The 15982-nt window shown below is 48.3% G+C and overlaps 1 protein-coding gene across 6 annotated transcripts in view; it reads left to right on the plus strand.

Moving 5' to 3' along the window:
• The window catches only part of ppfia2 (PTPRF interacting protein alpha 2), a 645248-nt gene that overhangs the window by 533048 nt on the left and 96218 nt on the right, over positions 1-15982 (plus strand). For 5 of the 6 annotated variants that reach the window (XM_072485153.1, XM_072485152.1, XM_072485156.1 and 2 more), the window contains 2 exons: positions 3825-3918; positions 7045-7126. In XM_072485153.1, the coding sequence (XP_072341254.1) occupies positions 3825-3918; positions 7045-7126 (176 nt within the window). The remainder of the gene's footprint in view (positions 1-3824; positions 3919-7044; positions 7127-15982) is intronic. The other variant, XM_072485155.1, reaches the window with a different exon arrangement.

Raw genomic sequence — 15982 nt, forward strand, 5'->3', positions numbered from 1 at the left:
GGCAAGTTACAGGAGGGGCGGGGGCGTGATCTGTAGCTGGTGTCCTCTTTGGCCAGGTCATTCATCTTCTTTCTGCATTGCATTGCATGTCAGTCCACTTGATGAAGCTGGCAGCACTGACCGCCTCGGCCACCTTTGCCCAAGTATCGTGAGTTGGAGCCTCCTGCCCTCCCTGGGGAAGAGGATATCCCATCTCGCCTTACTACGTCCAGCGCCCCATTCAGACTATTGTCAAAAGATGTGCAGGTTAGGTGGATTGGTCATGCTAAATTGCCCCTTAGTGTCCAACAGGTTAGGTCGGGTTACTGAGTTACGGGGATAGAGTGGAGGTGTGGTGCTCTTTTCAAGGGCTGGTGCAGACGAGATGGGCCGAATGGCCTCCTTTTACACTGTTGATTCTAGGATTTTCTTGGCTGGAATGAGAGTGTTTGGGGATTGGAGTGCTTATAAGCAGCTCCAGCTTGACAAGCTCTCCAGCACCAATTCCAGCCCTTGCGAATCAGACGCTAGCGGGAATGAGAATTCCTCTTGATTCACATGCAGAGTGTTGACCATTTTTATAAATTTTGAGTACCCAATTAATTTTTTCCAATTAAGGAGCAATTTAGCGTAGCCAATCCACCTAGCCTGCACATCTTTGGGTTGTGGGGGCAAAACCCACGCAAAGACAGAGAGAATGTGCAAACTCCACACGGACAGTGACCCAGAGCCGGGATCGAACCTGGGCAGCAGGGCTAACCCTCTGCGCCACTGTGCTGCCCAGTGCTGGCCATATTAACATGTCCTGAATTTCTCCAAAAATAGTGATCCCAATGTGAACATGAACCACACACAATTCAGCTCCCAATATTACTTATGTGCCCCCTAAACCCCACCCTTTGCCCTTTATGTCCCCACTCACCCTCTCTGGTCCTCATACCTCCCATGATCCCTCAATGCCTCCTCATATCCCCTTTGTCCCCTCCATGTCTCCCCATGCCCCAATCCACCTCAGATCCCCCATGCCATCCTATTCTCCCAAATCACCATGTAGTCAGAGGCCATACCAAAGACAGATTATGTTATTACAACCTCTTTCAACTTCCAACTGACCTCCTGAGCAGCTATGATAATAGATCACCTGCTGAGCGACGTACTCCAACATATTTTGGAAGTCAACCGTGTATTCATAACAGCCACAGCTGTCAAATCATTAGATTGCAGCGCCAGGACCCTGAAATTGAAAGAACCGAATGTTTTACATTTTAAAGACATTGTCGACCAATGGAAAGGAGCAAGCAGGTGATTAGATTTTGTTGAACGTAGTAACAGAATCCAGGATGGGTGGTGAAGTCAAAACTAAGACACAGAACCATTCTTCACCAAGAAGGTTTGTTCTGTCTCATACCTCTCCTCCAACATCCAGTGTTCCATCTATCCTCTAATTGTGATCAAAGTACTTAATTAAGCATTGCCCTTCACCTACGTATCTTAAACCAAATACAAAATACAGTTCATAGATTTCATAGAATTTACAGTACAGAAGGAGGCCATTCGGCCCATCGAGTCTGCACCGGCTCTTGGAAAGAGCACCCTACCCAAGGTCCACACCTCCACCCTATCCCCATAACCCAGTAACCCCACCCAACACTAAGGGCAATTTTGGACACTAAGGGCAATTTATCATGGCCAATCCACTTAACCTGCACATCTTTGGACTGTGGGAGGAAACCGGAGTACCCGAAGGAAACCCACGCACACACAGGGAGGATGTGCAGACTCCACACAGACAGTGACCCAAGCCGGAATCGAACCTGGGACCCTGGAGCTGTGAAGCAATTGTGCTATCCACAATGCTACCGTGCTGCCCCAAAGTTAACATACTATTAACAAGCAAGACCATTTTTTCAAAGTAAAAGATACATGGGCATTAAACCTCAGCAATAAACATGGTAGTGGAGCTTCCCAGCACAATATTTCTAGTTTTGAATGCATATGGCACTTTCTCCGTTAAGAAAAGTATTGCAATATGTGTCAATACTCACAATGCTAGTCAATGCACTGGCCAGTTACCTTTGCAGGATAGAACCCTATAATGAATCACTATTAAAGCATATCTACATTATAACACAGTATACAATAGTGGCATTTGAAGGTGTGAAGACATTTTACACTTGTTAGAATGTTTCAGCAGAAGTCACAAATTCTCCAAGGAGGTGTGTTCTGGGGTTTCAGAATCTGCAACAGTGCACAAGAATAACATACAGGAGGAAATACGTTTTTACTGTGGTCTTCACAATGCAGAGCCCAAACTCGGAAGGTATGCATGTGTATTTTCCAGCAAAGGCATCCCCAACCTTCAAAAGGACCACATAAAAATGGTGCGGAGTCAGAAAGGCAAAGGAAATCGATTTTTCCTGCATAAAAACCTTTCTGCGTTTTGCGAGCCGATTCCTGGCTCCATGAGGAGATGAAAATCAGGCCCTGTGTTTCTGTGATAAAGCCAGGGGAGTCCAACGAGCTTCTTAAAAGTCCTTTATTTCAGCAACAGCATCATACATACACAGGGCCCGGTTCCCTTTCACCAGGTCCTCATTCCTTTTTAGCTGGCTCTACAGCCGCCTGCCTTTTATGCTAGTGCTAGGTTAACTCAGTCCAATTGAACACAGGGAACAATCATCCCCAGGTGGATGAGTCCTGTGCAGGTTATTACAGTTTCAAACATGAATCCTTGGAGAAACTGTTGCTAGTCCTCATCTGCATTATCTTCGTTTTTTTTAAATAAATTTAGAGTACCCAATTAATTTTTCCAATTAAGGGGCAATTTAGGGTGGCCAATCCACCTACCCTGCACATCTTTGGGTTGTGGGGGCAAAACCCACAAAAACACGGGGAGAATGGACGATAAGGGAATAGTGTAGATGGGTTTTAGAGTGGTTTCACAGGTCGGCGCAACATCGAGGGCCGAAGGGCCTGTACTGTGATGTTCTATGTTCTATGTCCTAATGTGCAAACTCCACACAGTCAGTGACCCAGAGTCGGCAACGAACCTGGGACCTCGGCACCATGGGGTAGCAATGCTTGCCGCTGTGCTGCCACTGCATTATCTTAGTTATCGCGATTGACGCTGTCTGGACTAGGAGTACAAGTGAGAGCGTAGTTTAATAAGTGCTATTTTCAGCAGCCTCTTTTACCCCATTTTTCTAGTTTATTCTAAGGATATATAAGAGAACAAATAATTAGCATAGTTCTGCTGTCATTGAATGATGTGTACATCAGCTCATGCTTTCCCATTCAAACATTTTGTTCAATCCCTGGTTTATCTACCTTGTTGTTTATTATTAATTAATTGATTGCAGGCATGGGGTCTTATTCATTCATCACATCTTGGGAAGAGGTAATACACATGATTTCAAAAATGCCTTCTGTCACGCTTCACTTACCATTCTCGAGGACTATGCACCCTCCTTTTGCTAATGCACCTCAATGCTAAACTAACCTGCACTGAACTACTGCAGACTCTACATCCTGCTAAATTTTCACACTTCTCTCATTCACAGTTCAATTGATTCTCAGAGATACAAAATTACAATATAGCATCAGCATGAATCCAGTATAATTGTGGAACACATGGACAATTATGTTTCACAAATAATTTGATGTTCTTGTCGGCAGAGTTTGAAAGCATGATCAACTCTTGTTGAAAGCCCTGAGACTAACAAACACAAAACAAATAAAATAGAGTAGCGTGTTGCCTTTATCGCTGTAATATGACATATATACTAATTTTGCTAAAAATATTGATCATTTTGTTCCTTTTACCTTGACCTCATACTTCCTTTCAGCAGGTATTTTTGATGCTGAGATTGGAAATCCAGATTCCCTTGGACTGGGAAAACTAGGAACACAAGCAGAAAAAGATAGAAGACTGAAGAAAAAGTAAGTGTTTAGCAAAACAAAATCTATTTTTACTGGGAAATAAAAATATTGTGAAACATTGAAATCTTCAATAAAATTAATTTTAAATTTGAACATATGAACATGTTTAGAGATATATAGCAGGCCAGTAAACATTTATAAAGAGAAAAGACAGGTAATAACATTTCAGATTTTTACCGTCCATCAGACTGAAGATCAACAGAATAAAGGCGGAGTAATAGAAAAAAGGGAAGCAAATCAAAAACTCATCAATCCCAGAAAAGGAGATTATGTGTCAAACGACTTAATGAAAACATTAAAAGCTAACTTAAATTTTTGCTCAGCGAGTAACTCGCTTAATCAAGAGGGACATCATGGCAGGAGACCTCAAACCTGTGATATGCTCCTCCTGCACAATGTGGGAAATGAGGGATGCTTCCAGCATCCCTAGTGACCATGGCTGGGATTCTCCCGCAATCGGCAGGGCTGGCCGTACCGGTGCCAAAGAGTGGCATGAACCACTCCGGCGTCAGGCCGCCCGGAAGGTGCGGAATCCTCCGCACTTCCTGGGGCTAGGCTGGCGCTGGAGGGGTTGGCGCCCGCCAACCGGCGCCGAAGGGTCTCCGCCAGCAGGCACGAGTTGCCGCATGTGCAGGAGTGCCAGCGTATTCTGGCGCTTCCGCAGAACCACTGGCGTGGTTCCTACGCATGCGCAGGGGGTTTCTTCTCTGCACCAGCCTGTGTAAGGGAAAGAGTGCCCCCACGGCACAGGCCCGCCTGCTGATCGGTGGGCCCCGATCGCGGGCCAGGCCATCGTGGGGGCCCCCCCCAGAGCCGGATCCCCCCACGCCCCTCCCCCCCCCGAGGACTCCGCAGGCCGCCCACCAAGCCAAGTCCCGCCGATATGAACCAAGTCTAATCCACGCCGGTGGGACTGGACGAAAACGGGTGGCCGCTCAGCCCATAGGGGCCTGGAGAATTGCCGTGGGGCCGCTGCCAACGGCCCCCGACCGGTGCAGCGCGATCCCCGCTCCCGCCCAAAAAACGGCGCCGGAGAATTCGGCAGCCAGTGTCGGAGCAGCGGAGTGGGATTCACGCCGCCCCCCAGCGATTCTCCAACCCGGCGGGGTGTCGGAGAATCCCGCCCCATGTATGCAGAAGTTGTGTACAAAAGCAGCTTCTAGCTAATCAAAGTTCGGAGATGGAGCTGCGGGTGGACTCACTGTGGAGCATCTACGATGCTGAGGAAGTCTTGTATGACACGTTTAGTGAGGTGGCCACACTGCGGGTGAGGAATGCACAGGCAGAAATGGAGTGACTGACCATCGGCAAAAGTAAAAGACTCAGGAAGGTAGTGCAGGAGCTCCTTGTGGTAATCCCCCTCAACAGATATACTCTTTGGATACTGGTAGGGAGGATGGCCTCTCAGTGGAAAGCAACAGCAGTCAAGTTCAGGGCACCGTGGATGGCTCTGCTACTCAGATGGGTGAGAGAAAAGCGATTGGCAGCCAGCGAATGACCTGCCACTGAGAAACAAATGGCTGGGGGACTGGAGAATCTAGCCATTTATGGCTTCAATCATGGATAATTGACAACTCTGATTTTAGGGGATTTTGAACTGCATAAGTACTTGGACATTTCCCTATAATATCTAATTCTGGGAGGAAAAGGAGAATTTACATTTGTACAGTGTTCTATTTAATTCTCAAAAAATCTCTTAAGTATTTTATCTACCACAGTTTCTTCAAAGTGTTGTGCAGATGACTGATTTGAAATCCATGGCTGAACTATTGTACACATATAACATTTTTTCCGAGTGATGAATCATATTGTTTCATCCAAAATTCTTTAACTTGCCATTTTCATTCTGTTTTAAATTCTGTGTTGATGCAGAATATTGCATTATTTGATCTCAATCTTAATATTAAAAAATCTGATAATTAACTTTAGAATAACACAAGGAGTAGTGGAAAAACGGATGTCCCAATTGACCCAAATAGGAGTTAATTATAGAGCACTTGCAAGCTTATGCATATATGGGAAGTATAAAGATTTGTATTTAAAATTACTAATTCTGCTTCTGAAAGTTGCTCCTTTTTAATAATGAGCAGAAGCAAAATGTGTTGGACAAAAGTCCCAAATGGAACTGCAACCTCCGAAGTCATCACCAGGAAATAGAGAAATTTAATTCATGAGACCACCAAAATTCAAATTGTCATCAAGGGTACAGCTTAGATTTCCAAATAGTGTTATTTTAACATGATCACAAACTCTATTATGGAAAATGGTTATTCCTGGCATTATGAAACAACAATCGGAACAGCAAAGCGGAAGAGTTGAAATTATGCTTTTACTAGGAGGTAAGCACTGAAGACAAATAAAACATTTTCATATTGTGTGATTGATTTATGGAAAATATTATCACAATTTGTTACTGTGCTAGAAATGTGTCTTCCAACAATATAATTTGATATCTATCCCAATAGTGCAATAGCACATTAACCACATTGGCCTTGCAGTGACATTCAACTGAGATATGCGTTGGGTCATTTGGGAGCACTCTAATCTCTGAGTCTGAACTTTTAGTTTCCAGGCCCACTTTTGCATATAATCTACAAGTTCAGTGCGGTAGAAAAGGTGCAGTGCATTGGGGGTAACTTTTCAGCGACATTTTTAAACAAGTCACCTGCCTGTTCATTTGAATACAAGAAATCCCATGGCACTGTTTATGGAAGAGCATGGAGTGTTCTTGCTAAAAGATTGCCCTCAACAAATGACATCAAGAATAAATTGGTTGGTGATTTGCTGTTTGTGGGAAGCCACTGAGAGCAAATTGGCTGCCATTTGGGCCACATTACAATAATGACTATTCTTCAAGAGGATGATTAGCTGCTTTGAGATGTCCTGACAGCATGGAGCATGCTGTTTAAACACACAGGAGATTAAATTAATCTTCAGAGGTAGACAGGATGTAAAACACATTGCCATTGTGTTATTTCCCATTTTGCACTATTGCTGAAGACAGATTTCATCCTCAGTCTTTTATTGATTGATTAAAGCATCATGCCCAAGTCAAACAACAAAGAACAGCCAAGTATAAAGCATTGCCAATTTCAAAATATATGTGTACTGTGGTGTTCTTCACAGGCATGAACTATTAGAAGACGCCCGGAGAAAAGGTTTCCCATTTGCACAATGGGATGGACCAACAGTGGTTGCGTGGCTTGAGGTAAAACTGCATTATTAACTCTTTCACCTCCAAAAGGGCAGCACGGTAGCATTGTGGTTAGCATAATTGCTTCACAGCTCCAGGGTCCCAGGTTCGATTCCCAGCTTGGGTCACTGTCTGTGCGGAGTCTGCACGTTCTCCCTGTGTGTGCATGGGTTTCCACCGGGTGCTCCGGTTTCCTCCCACAGTCCAAAGATGTGCAGGTTAGGTGGATTGGCCATGATAAATTGCCCTTAGTGTCCAAAATTGCCCTTAGTGTTGGGTGGGGTTACTGGGTTATGGGGATAGGGTGGAGGTGTGGACCTTGGGTAGGGTGCTCTTTCCAAGAGCCGGTGCAGACTCGATGGGCCGAATGGCCTCCTTCTGCACTGTAAATTCTATGATTCTATGAAATAAAAACAGTACACTAACAAATGATGTAACAAATGTGTATGAGCAAAAAAATGCTATTTAAAGTTAACTAAATAACAACTCATTCTAAGAAAAAAAGCTTCATATATAGAATAACTTTTCATTATTTAAGTGTCAAAAATGTGCCTTCCAACAATATAATTTGATATCTATCCCAATAGTGCAACAACACAATCACATTGGCCTTGCAGTGACATTCAACTGAGATATTTGTTGGGTCATTTGGGAGCACACTAATCTCTCAGTCTGAACTTTTGTTTTCAGGCCCACTTTTGCATATAATCTACAAGTTCAGTGTGGTATAAAGGTGCAGTTCATTGGGGGTAACTTTTCAGTGACATTTTTAAGTGACATTTCAGGGTAATTGTATGAATTTGCATCCCAAGCAATAAACATTGCATGCCCAGAGCACAATTCATGATTTGTTCCAATACCCACACTGTGCCACAACATCCCAACAACACCACCCTTCAAAATAAATTATATATCCATTCATTAAAAATTATGGGAGATGAGGGATATCATAGAAACCAATAACATTCTAACAGGACTAGACAGATTAGATGCAGGAACGATGTTCCCCAGAAGCATCAGGCTCTCCCTCCCCGCATCACCACAAGTAACCGTATTGGGGCTGCACTCTGCCCACCACAGCATCAGCATCGGGGATCCTGCCCCCCACACTCCTCCCAACAAACATATCACAGATCCTGGCCCCAATGAGGCCCTCCAGAATGTGTGCCCCTAGCACTGCCCTTGGCACAGTTTGGCACTTCCCACCGAGCTAAATTTCAAAGAACAACAAAGAAAAGAAAAATTACAGCACAGGAACAGGCCCTTCGGCCCTCCAAGCCTGCGCTGATCCAGATCCTCTATCTAAAACTGTCGCCTATTTTCTAAGGATCTGTATCCCTCTGCCCCCTGCCCATTCATGTATCTGTCTAGATACATCTTAAATGACGCTATTGTGCCCGCCTCTACCACCTCCGCCGGCAATGCGTTCCAGGCACCCACCACCTTCTGCGTAAAGAACTTTCCGCGCATATCTCCCTTAAACATTTCCCCTCTCACCTTGAACTTGTGACCCCTAGTAATTGAGTCCCCCACTCTGGGAAAAAGCTTCTTGCTGTCCACCCTGTCTATACCTCTCATGATTTTGGAGACCTCAATGAGGTCCCCCCTCAACCTCCGTCTTTCTAATGAAAATAATCCTAATCTACTCAACCTCTCTTCATAGCTTGCGCCCTCCATACCAGGCAACATCCTGATGAATCTCCTCTGAACCTTCTCCAAAGCATCCACATCCTTTTGGTAATGTGGCGACCAGAACTGTACGCAGTATTCCAAATGTGGCCGAACCAAAGTCTTATACAACTGTAACATGACCTGCCAACTCTTGTACTCAATACCCCTTCCGATGAAGGAAAGAATGCCGTATGCCTTCTTGACCACTCTATAGACCTGTGCAGCCACCGACTTGAACACCCAGATCTCTCTGTACATCAATTTTCCCCAGGGCTTTTTCATTTATCGTATAGTTCGCTCTTGAATTGGATCTTCCAAAATGCATCACTTCGCATTTGCTCGGATTGAACTCCATCTGCCATTTCTCCACCCAACTCTTCAATCTATCTATGTTCTGCTGTATTCGAATGGTGGTGGAATGGCTGAGGTTGGGGTGAGGGATGGTGGGTTGGGGGCACCCATATGGCCGTTGTCACTCTGTAGAACGAGGGGCCTGGGTGGGTGGTCAGTGGAGTGTGCAACAAGATGGCTGCCTTGCAGGCCACGGCAATGCCGATCCGTGCCTGGACACCGCTCCAGTCTTGTGGGTGATCACCAAGTCCCCACCGGCCTTTCCCCCCAGCCTCCATCACCATTCCCCGCAACCCCCCCGCTCCCGGTCCTGGCAAGTACCCCTGCCCCCTCCCCCAGTCAGCCCCAGGACTGGAAGCCCACAGTCACGCCTCTACGCATTCTACCTCTTCTCTCTCCGTCATCAGCCACGCCACCAATTTCTTGAATTCGTGAATTCGCCCCTCTGGAAGCAGAGAATCGCGGAGGCCCTGGAGAATACCGGGTCAGGCTCGCTAATGGTATGCCAGCGGCGTTTAATGTACGTGCATTTTGGAATGCATTGACCCCACTGTCAGGTCATTTGAAAATTGCGATTTGGCACTTAACCGCGCCTGCCACGATTTCAGCGTCAAAACCGATTCTCTGCTCAATCGCGTTTCCCGATTCCGGCATCAGCCTACAGAGAATCTCGCCCATGCTGTCTATGCCTCAACAATGGATCACTGATAATTTCATGTAAATTCTCGCCTTCTCAACATTCACCGGCAATGTTAAATGCCCTGTATCTTTGCTTGATAACCTGTCTGCTCATTTATGAAATCATGATCAATTAAATGCAATATGTGTGTCAAAGTTGTAACACTTCCTTAGTTATTTTTCCATCTGACAAATCTAGAAGTTTAATAACATGCTTAATGCCACATTCAATGACTATAGTCAGTGGCAACCTTCAGGTTAACTTGCTGGATTCTTTAAGGCATGCAAATTTTAAATCCATTTTTAAAAATTCGCTCTGCCTGAGCAAATTTACTACGTTTATTCTGGTGTGGCTGCAACAGCATGCAATATAAAACAGCCTTAAAAAACTCATGGATCTTTGTTTATATGATCAGAATGTGTTGGCGATGCAACTAAATTGGGTATGGAAGGCTCGGAAGATTTAATCAACCAGGGACCCACAGAATGGAGCTAAATAAATGCTGCAAATTGGAAAATTAGTGGCTTATGGGATTCAATACAGATGAACGCAAATATTGCAAACACTAAATTCAAGTGACACAGGTGGCATTTAAATATATTGGAGTTGAATTCTGCCTTGATGTGATTTATTACACATTTCTGCTGACTTTTCTGCCAAATGTTGCAGCAAATAAGAGGAAGAACATTTGAACATTTGCAGAAATTCAGCCGCATGGCAATTGGATGGCTAGGGCAGGCATATGAAATTTTATCGGTGGGGGGGGTTGAAATTGATTTTGGCACGGCAAACTGCTGGAAAAAGCTTAAGCACACCCTAATTTGCTTCCGAGGAATAAAAAGACACAACAAAAATAAAATACGATTTTGAACCTATAATTCTCCAAGCACAAGATTACCAGAATACTCATTTGTACACCAACCATCTGTTTTTGGATTTGGCAGGTGGTTGCTCTTCCTGCCACTAACTCTCATTATTTATCCAGCTTGAAGACCAGCACTGATATTGTTATGATCCCAGTTCATGGAATGAAACCTTGGCTCAAAAGAGCGCAACCTTTACTTATTTTACCATCAGGATGATGAGTGAATTGGAGCGAATCTCCAGGTGGTGGGGTTCCCAGCTATCTCCTTCTAGATGGTAATGGTCGTAGGTTTGGAAGGTGTTGTCTAAGGAACCTTGGTGAGTTACTGCAGTGCATCCTGTAAATGGTACACATGGCTCATTGTTCGCCGGTGGTGGAGGGTTTGAATGTTTTTGGAAGGAGGAGAAATCAGGGGCGTCATTCTCCGATCCCCCGCCGGGTCGGAGAATGGCCATTGGCCGCCGTGAATCCCGCCCCCGCCGAAGTCTCCTGTACCGGAGATTGGGCGGGGGCGGGAATTGGGCCGCACCGGTTGGCGGGACCCCCTGCTGGATTCTCCGGCCCGGATGGGCCGAAGTCCCACCCAGAAATTGCCTGTCCCGCCGACGTAAATCAAACCTGGTATTTACCGGCAGGACCAGGCGGCGTGGGCGGGCTCCGGGATCCTGGGGGGGGGTGCGCGGGGCGATCTGACCCTGGGGGGGTGCCCCGACGGTGGCCTGGCCCGCGATCGGGGCCCACCGATCCGCGGGCGGGCCTGTGCCGTGGGGGCACTCTTTCCCTTCCGCCTCCGCTACGGCCTCCACCATGGCGGAGGCGGAAGAGACTCTCCCCCCTGCGCATGCGCGGGAAACTGACAGTGGCCGCTGACGCTCCCGTGCATGCGCCGGGAAACTGACAGCGGCCGCTGACGCTCCCGCGCATGCGCCGCATTTCCGCGCCAGCTGGCGGGGCAACAAACGCCATTTCCGCCAGCTGGCGGGGCGGAAATCCCTCCGGCGTCGGCCTAGCCCCTCAATGTTGGGGCTAGGCCGCCAAAGATGCGGAGCATTCCGCACCTTTGGGCCGGCGCGATGCCCGTCTGATAGGCGCCGTCTTTGGCGCCAGTCGGCGGACATCCCGCCGTTGGGGGAGAATTTCGCCCCAGGTGAGCTGCTTTGTCCTTGATGGTGTCCAGCTTCTTGAGTATTGTTGGTGCTGCATTCATCCAGGCAAGTGGAGAGTATTCCATTATACCCCTGACTTGTGCCTTGTAGATGGTGGACAGGCTTTGGGGGGTCAGGAGGCGAGTTAATCGCCGTAGGATTCCTAGTCTTTGACCTGCCCTGGTAGCCCCAGTATTAATGTGGCTAGTCCAGTTCAGTTTCCGATCAATGGTAATCCACAGGATGTTGATTGTGGGGGATTCAGCGATGCTAATGCCATTCAATGTCAAGGGGCAGTGGTTAGATCCTCTCTTGTAGGAGATGTTCATTGTCTGGCACTTGTGTGGTGCAAATATGACTTGCCACTTGTCAGCCCAAGCTTGGATATTGTCCATGTCTTGCTGCATTTGGACATGGACTGCTTCATTATTTGAAGAGTCATGAATGGTGCTGAACATTGTGCAGTCATCCACAAACACCCCCATTTCTGACCTTATGATGGAAGGGAGGTCATTGATGGAGCAGCTGAAGATGGTTGGGCCGAGGACACGACCTTGAGGAACTCCTGCAGTGATGTCCTGGAGTTGAGATGATTGACCTCCAACCACCACACCCTTCATCCTTTGTGCACGTATGACTCCAACCACTGGAGAGTTTTCCCCCTGATTCCCATTAACTCCAGTTTAGCGAGGGTTCCTTGATGCCATACTTGGTCAAATGCTGCCTTGATATCAATGGCAGTCACTCTCACCTCACCTCTGGCATTCAGCTCTTTTGGCCACATTTGAGTCAAGCTGAGTGACCTGGCGGAACCCAAACTGAGTGTCTGTGAGCAGGTTATTGCTGAGTAAGTGCCACTTGATAGCGCTGTTGATGACTCCTTCCATCACTTTGCTGGTGATGGAGAGTAAACTGGTAAATTGGCTGGTTTGGATTTGTCCTGTTTCTTGTGTACAGGACACACCTGGGCAACCTTCCACATTTCCGGGTAGATACCAGTGTTGTAGCTGTACTGGAACAGCTTGACTTGGGGTGCGGCAGGTTCTGGAGCACAAGTCATCAGTACAATTGCTGGGATATTGTCAGGGGCCAGAGCTTTGCAGTATCCAGTGCCTTCAGTCATTTCTTTTTTTTTTTTTTTAAATTCATTAAAGTTTTTTAACACAATTTTTCTCCCTTACAAACAATAACCCCCCCACCCCGTAACAAAAAAACGAGAAATCGCACAGAGCAAGATATATACATGGCAAAATGATATATTTACACAGCTCTGTACACTGGCCCTCTCCCGTAAGTGCCAGTTTCCCCAACCCTTCATGTTATCCCTTGCTCATCCACCCTCCCAGGCAGTCCCCCCTTCCCCCCCCCCCCCCCCCCCTCTCCTCCCCCCCTCCCAAGACGTCCCCCCCCCCCCCAAGGTTGCTGCTGCTGCTGACCAACCTTCCTCTAACGCTCCGCGAGATAGTCTAGGAACGGTTGCCACCGCCTGTAGAACCCCTGCGCAGACCCTCTCAAGGCGAACTTAATCCTCTCCAACTTTATGAACCCAGCCATATCATTTATCCAGGCTGGGGGGCTTCGCCTCCTTCCACATTAGCAAGATCCTTCGCCGGGCTACTAGGGACGCAAAGGCCAGTATGCCGGCCTCTTTCGCCTCCTGCACTCCCGGTTCGTCCACTACTCCAAATATTGCTAACCCCCAGCCTGGCTTGACCCGGACTTTCACCACCTGAGATATTGCTCCCGCCACTCCTCTCCAGAACCCCTCCAGTGCCGGGCATGACCAAAACATATGGACATGGTTCGCCGGGCTCCCTGCGCACCTTCCACATCTGTCCTCTACCCCAAAGAACCAACTCAACCTCGCCCCCGTCAAGTGCGTTCTGTGAACCACCTTAAATTGTATCAGGCTGAGCCTGGCACACGAGGAGGAGGAATTAACCCTACCCAGGGCATCAGCCCACAGCCCTTCCTCGATCTCCTCCCCCAGCTCCTCCTCCCATTTACCCTTCAACTCTTCTACTAGCACTTCCCCCTCTTCTTTCATCTCTTGGTGTATTTCCGACACCTTGCCCTCCCCGACCCATACCCCGGAGATCACCCTATCTTGAACTTCTTGTGCCGGGAGCAACGGGAATTCCCTCACCTGTCGCCTCACAAAAGCCCTCACCTGCACATATCTGAAGGCATTTCCCGGGGGTAACTCGAACTTCTCCTCCAGTGCCCCTAGGCTCGCAAACGTCCCATCGATGAACAGGTCCCCCATTTTCCAATCCCCGCCCGATGCCAGCTCTGGAACCCCCCGTCCATCTTCCCCGGGACAAACCGGTGGTTACCCCTGATCGGGGACCACACCGATGCTCCCATTGCACCCCGGTGCCATCTCCACTGGCCCCAGATCATTAGCGTTGCCGCCACCACCGGGCTCGTGGTATACTTTGTCGGCGAGAGCGGCAGCGGTGCCGTCACCAACGCCCCCAGGCTCGTTCCTTTACAGGACGCCATCTCCATCCTCTTCCATGCCACCCCCTCTCCCTCCATAATCCACTTGCAGATCATCGCCACATTTGCTGCCCAGTAGTAGCTCCCCAGGTTTGGCAGCGCCAACCCTCCTCGGTCCCTACTGCGTTCCAGGAACCCTCTCCTTACTCTCGGGGTCTTATTTGCCCACACAAACCCCATAGTACTCCTACCTACTCTCTTAAAAAAGGCCTTAGTGATCACGATGGGAAGGCACTGAAACACAAACAGAAACCTCGGAAGGACCACCATTTTGACCGACTGCACCCTACCCGCCAGCGAGAGCGATAACATGTCCCATCTTTTGAAATCCTCCTCCATTTGCTCCACCAACCTCATCAGATTCAGTTTATGTATGGTCCCCCAACTCCTGGCTATCTGGATCCCCAGATACCGAAAGCTCCCCTCCGCCCTCCTCAGTGGTAGGTCCCCTATCCCTCTTTCTTGGTCCCCCACCTGTAATACAAAGAGCTCACTCTTCCCTACATTGAGCTTATAGCCCAAAAACTCCCCAAACTCCCTTAGAGTCTGCATGACCTCCACCATCCCCTCCATTGGATCCGCCATGTACAGCAACAGGTCATCCGCATATAGCGACACCCGATGCTTTTCTCCCCCTCGGACCACCCCCCTCCATTTATTAGACTCCCTCAATGACATGGCCAGTGGTTCGATCGCCTATGCGAACAACAGAGGGTACAGCGGGCACTCCTGCCTCGTCCCTCGATACAGTCGAAAGTACTCCGACCTCCGCCGGTTCGTCACTACACTCGCCATCGGGGCTCTGTAAAGGAGCTTAACCCAGCTGATAAACCCTCCCCCGAACCCAAACCTACGCAGCACCTCCCAGAGGTACTCCCACTCTACTCGGTCAAAGGCCTTCTCCGCGTCCACAGCTGCCACTATCTCCGCCTCTCCCTCCTCCGATGGCATCATCATCACGTTTAAGAGCCGCCGCACGTTAGTGTTTAATTGCCTGCCCTTTACGAATCCCGTCTGGTCTTCATGGATCACCCCCGGGACACAGTCCTCGATCCTCGTGGCCAGCACTTTTGCCAGCAACTTTGCATCCACATTGAGGAGCGAGATCGGCCTGTACGATCCACATTGCAGTGGGTCCATGTCCTGCTTTAGGATCAAAGAAATTGTCGCTTCCGACATTGTCGGGGGCAGGGTCCCCTCCTCTCTTGCCTCATTAAAGGTCCTCACCAGTAGCGGGGCCAACAGGTCTACGTACTTCCTGTAGAACTCCACCGGGAATCCGTCCGGTCCCGGGGCCTTCCCCGCCTGCATACTCGCCAAACCCTTGCTCAGCTCCTCCAACCCAATTGGTGCCCCCAAACCAGTCACCTCCTGCTCCTCCACCCTCGGGAATCTCAGTTGATCTAGGAATCGTCTCATCCCCTCTTCCCCCGCTGGGGGCTGGGATCTGTACAGCTCTTCATAAAAGGCCTTAAATACCTCGTTTATTTTTGTCGCAGTCCGAACCGTGGTTTCCCTTCCATCTTTGACTCCCCCTATTTCCCTTGCTGCCATCCTCTTACGGAGCTGGTGTGCCAGCATCCGACTAGCCTTTTCCCCATGCTCGTAGGTCGCCCCCTGCGTTTCCTCCACTGTACCTCCGCCTTCCCTGTGGTCAA

Source organism: Scyliorhinus torazame, chromosome 19, assembly GCF_047496885.1.
Source record: "Scyliorhinus torazame isolate Kashiwa2021f chromosome 19, sScyTor2.1, whole genome shotgun sequence".
Lineage (NCBI taxonomy): Eukaryota > Metazoa > Chordata > Chondrichthyes > Carcharhiniformes > Scyliorhinidae > Scyliorhinus > Scyliorhinus torazame.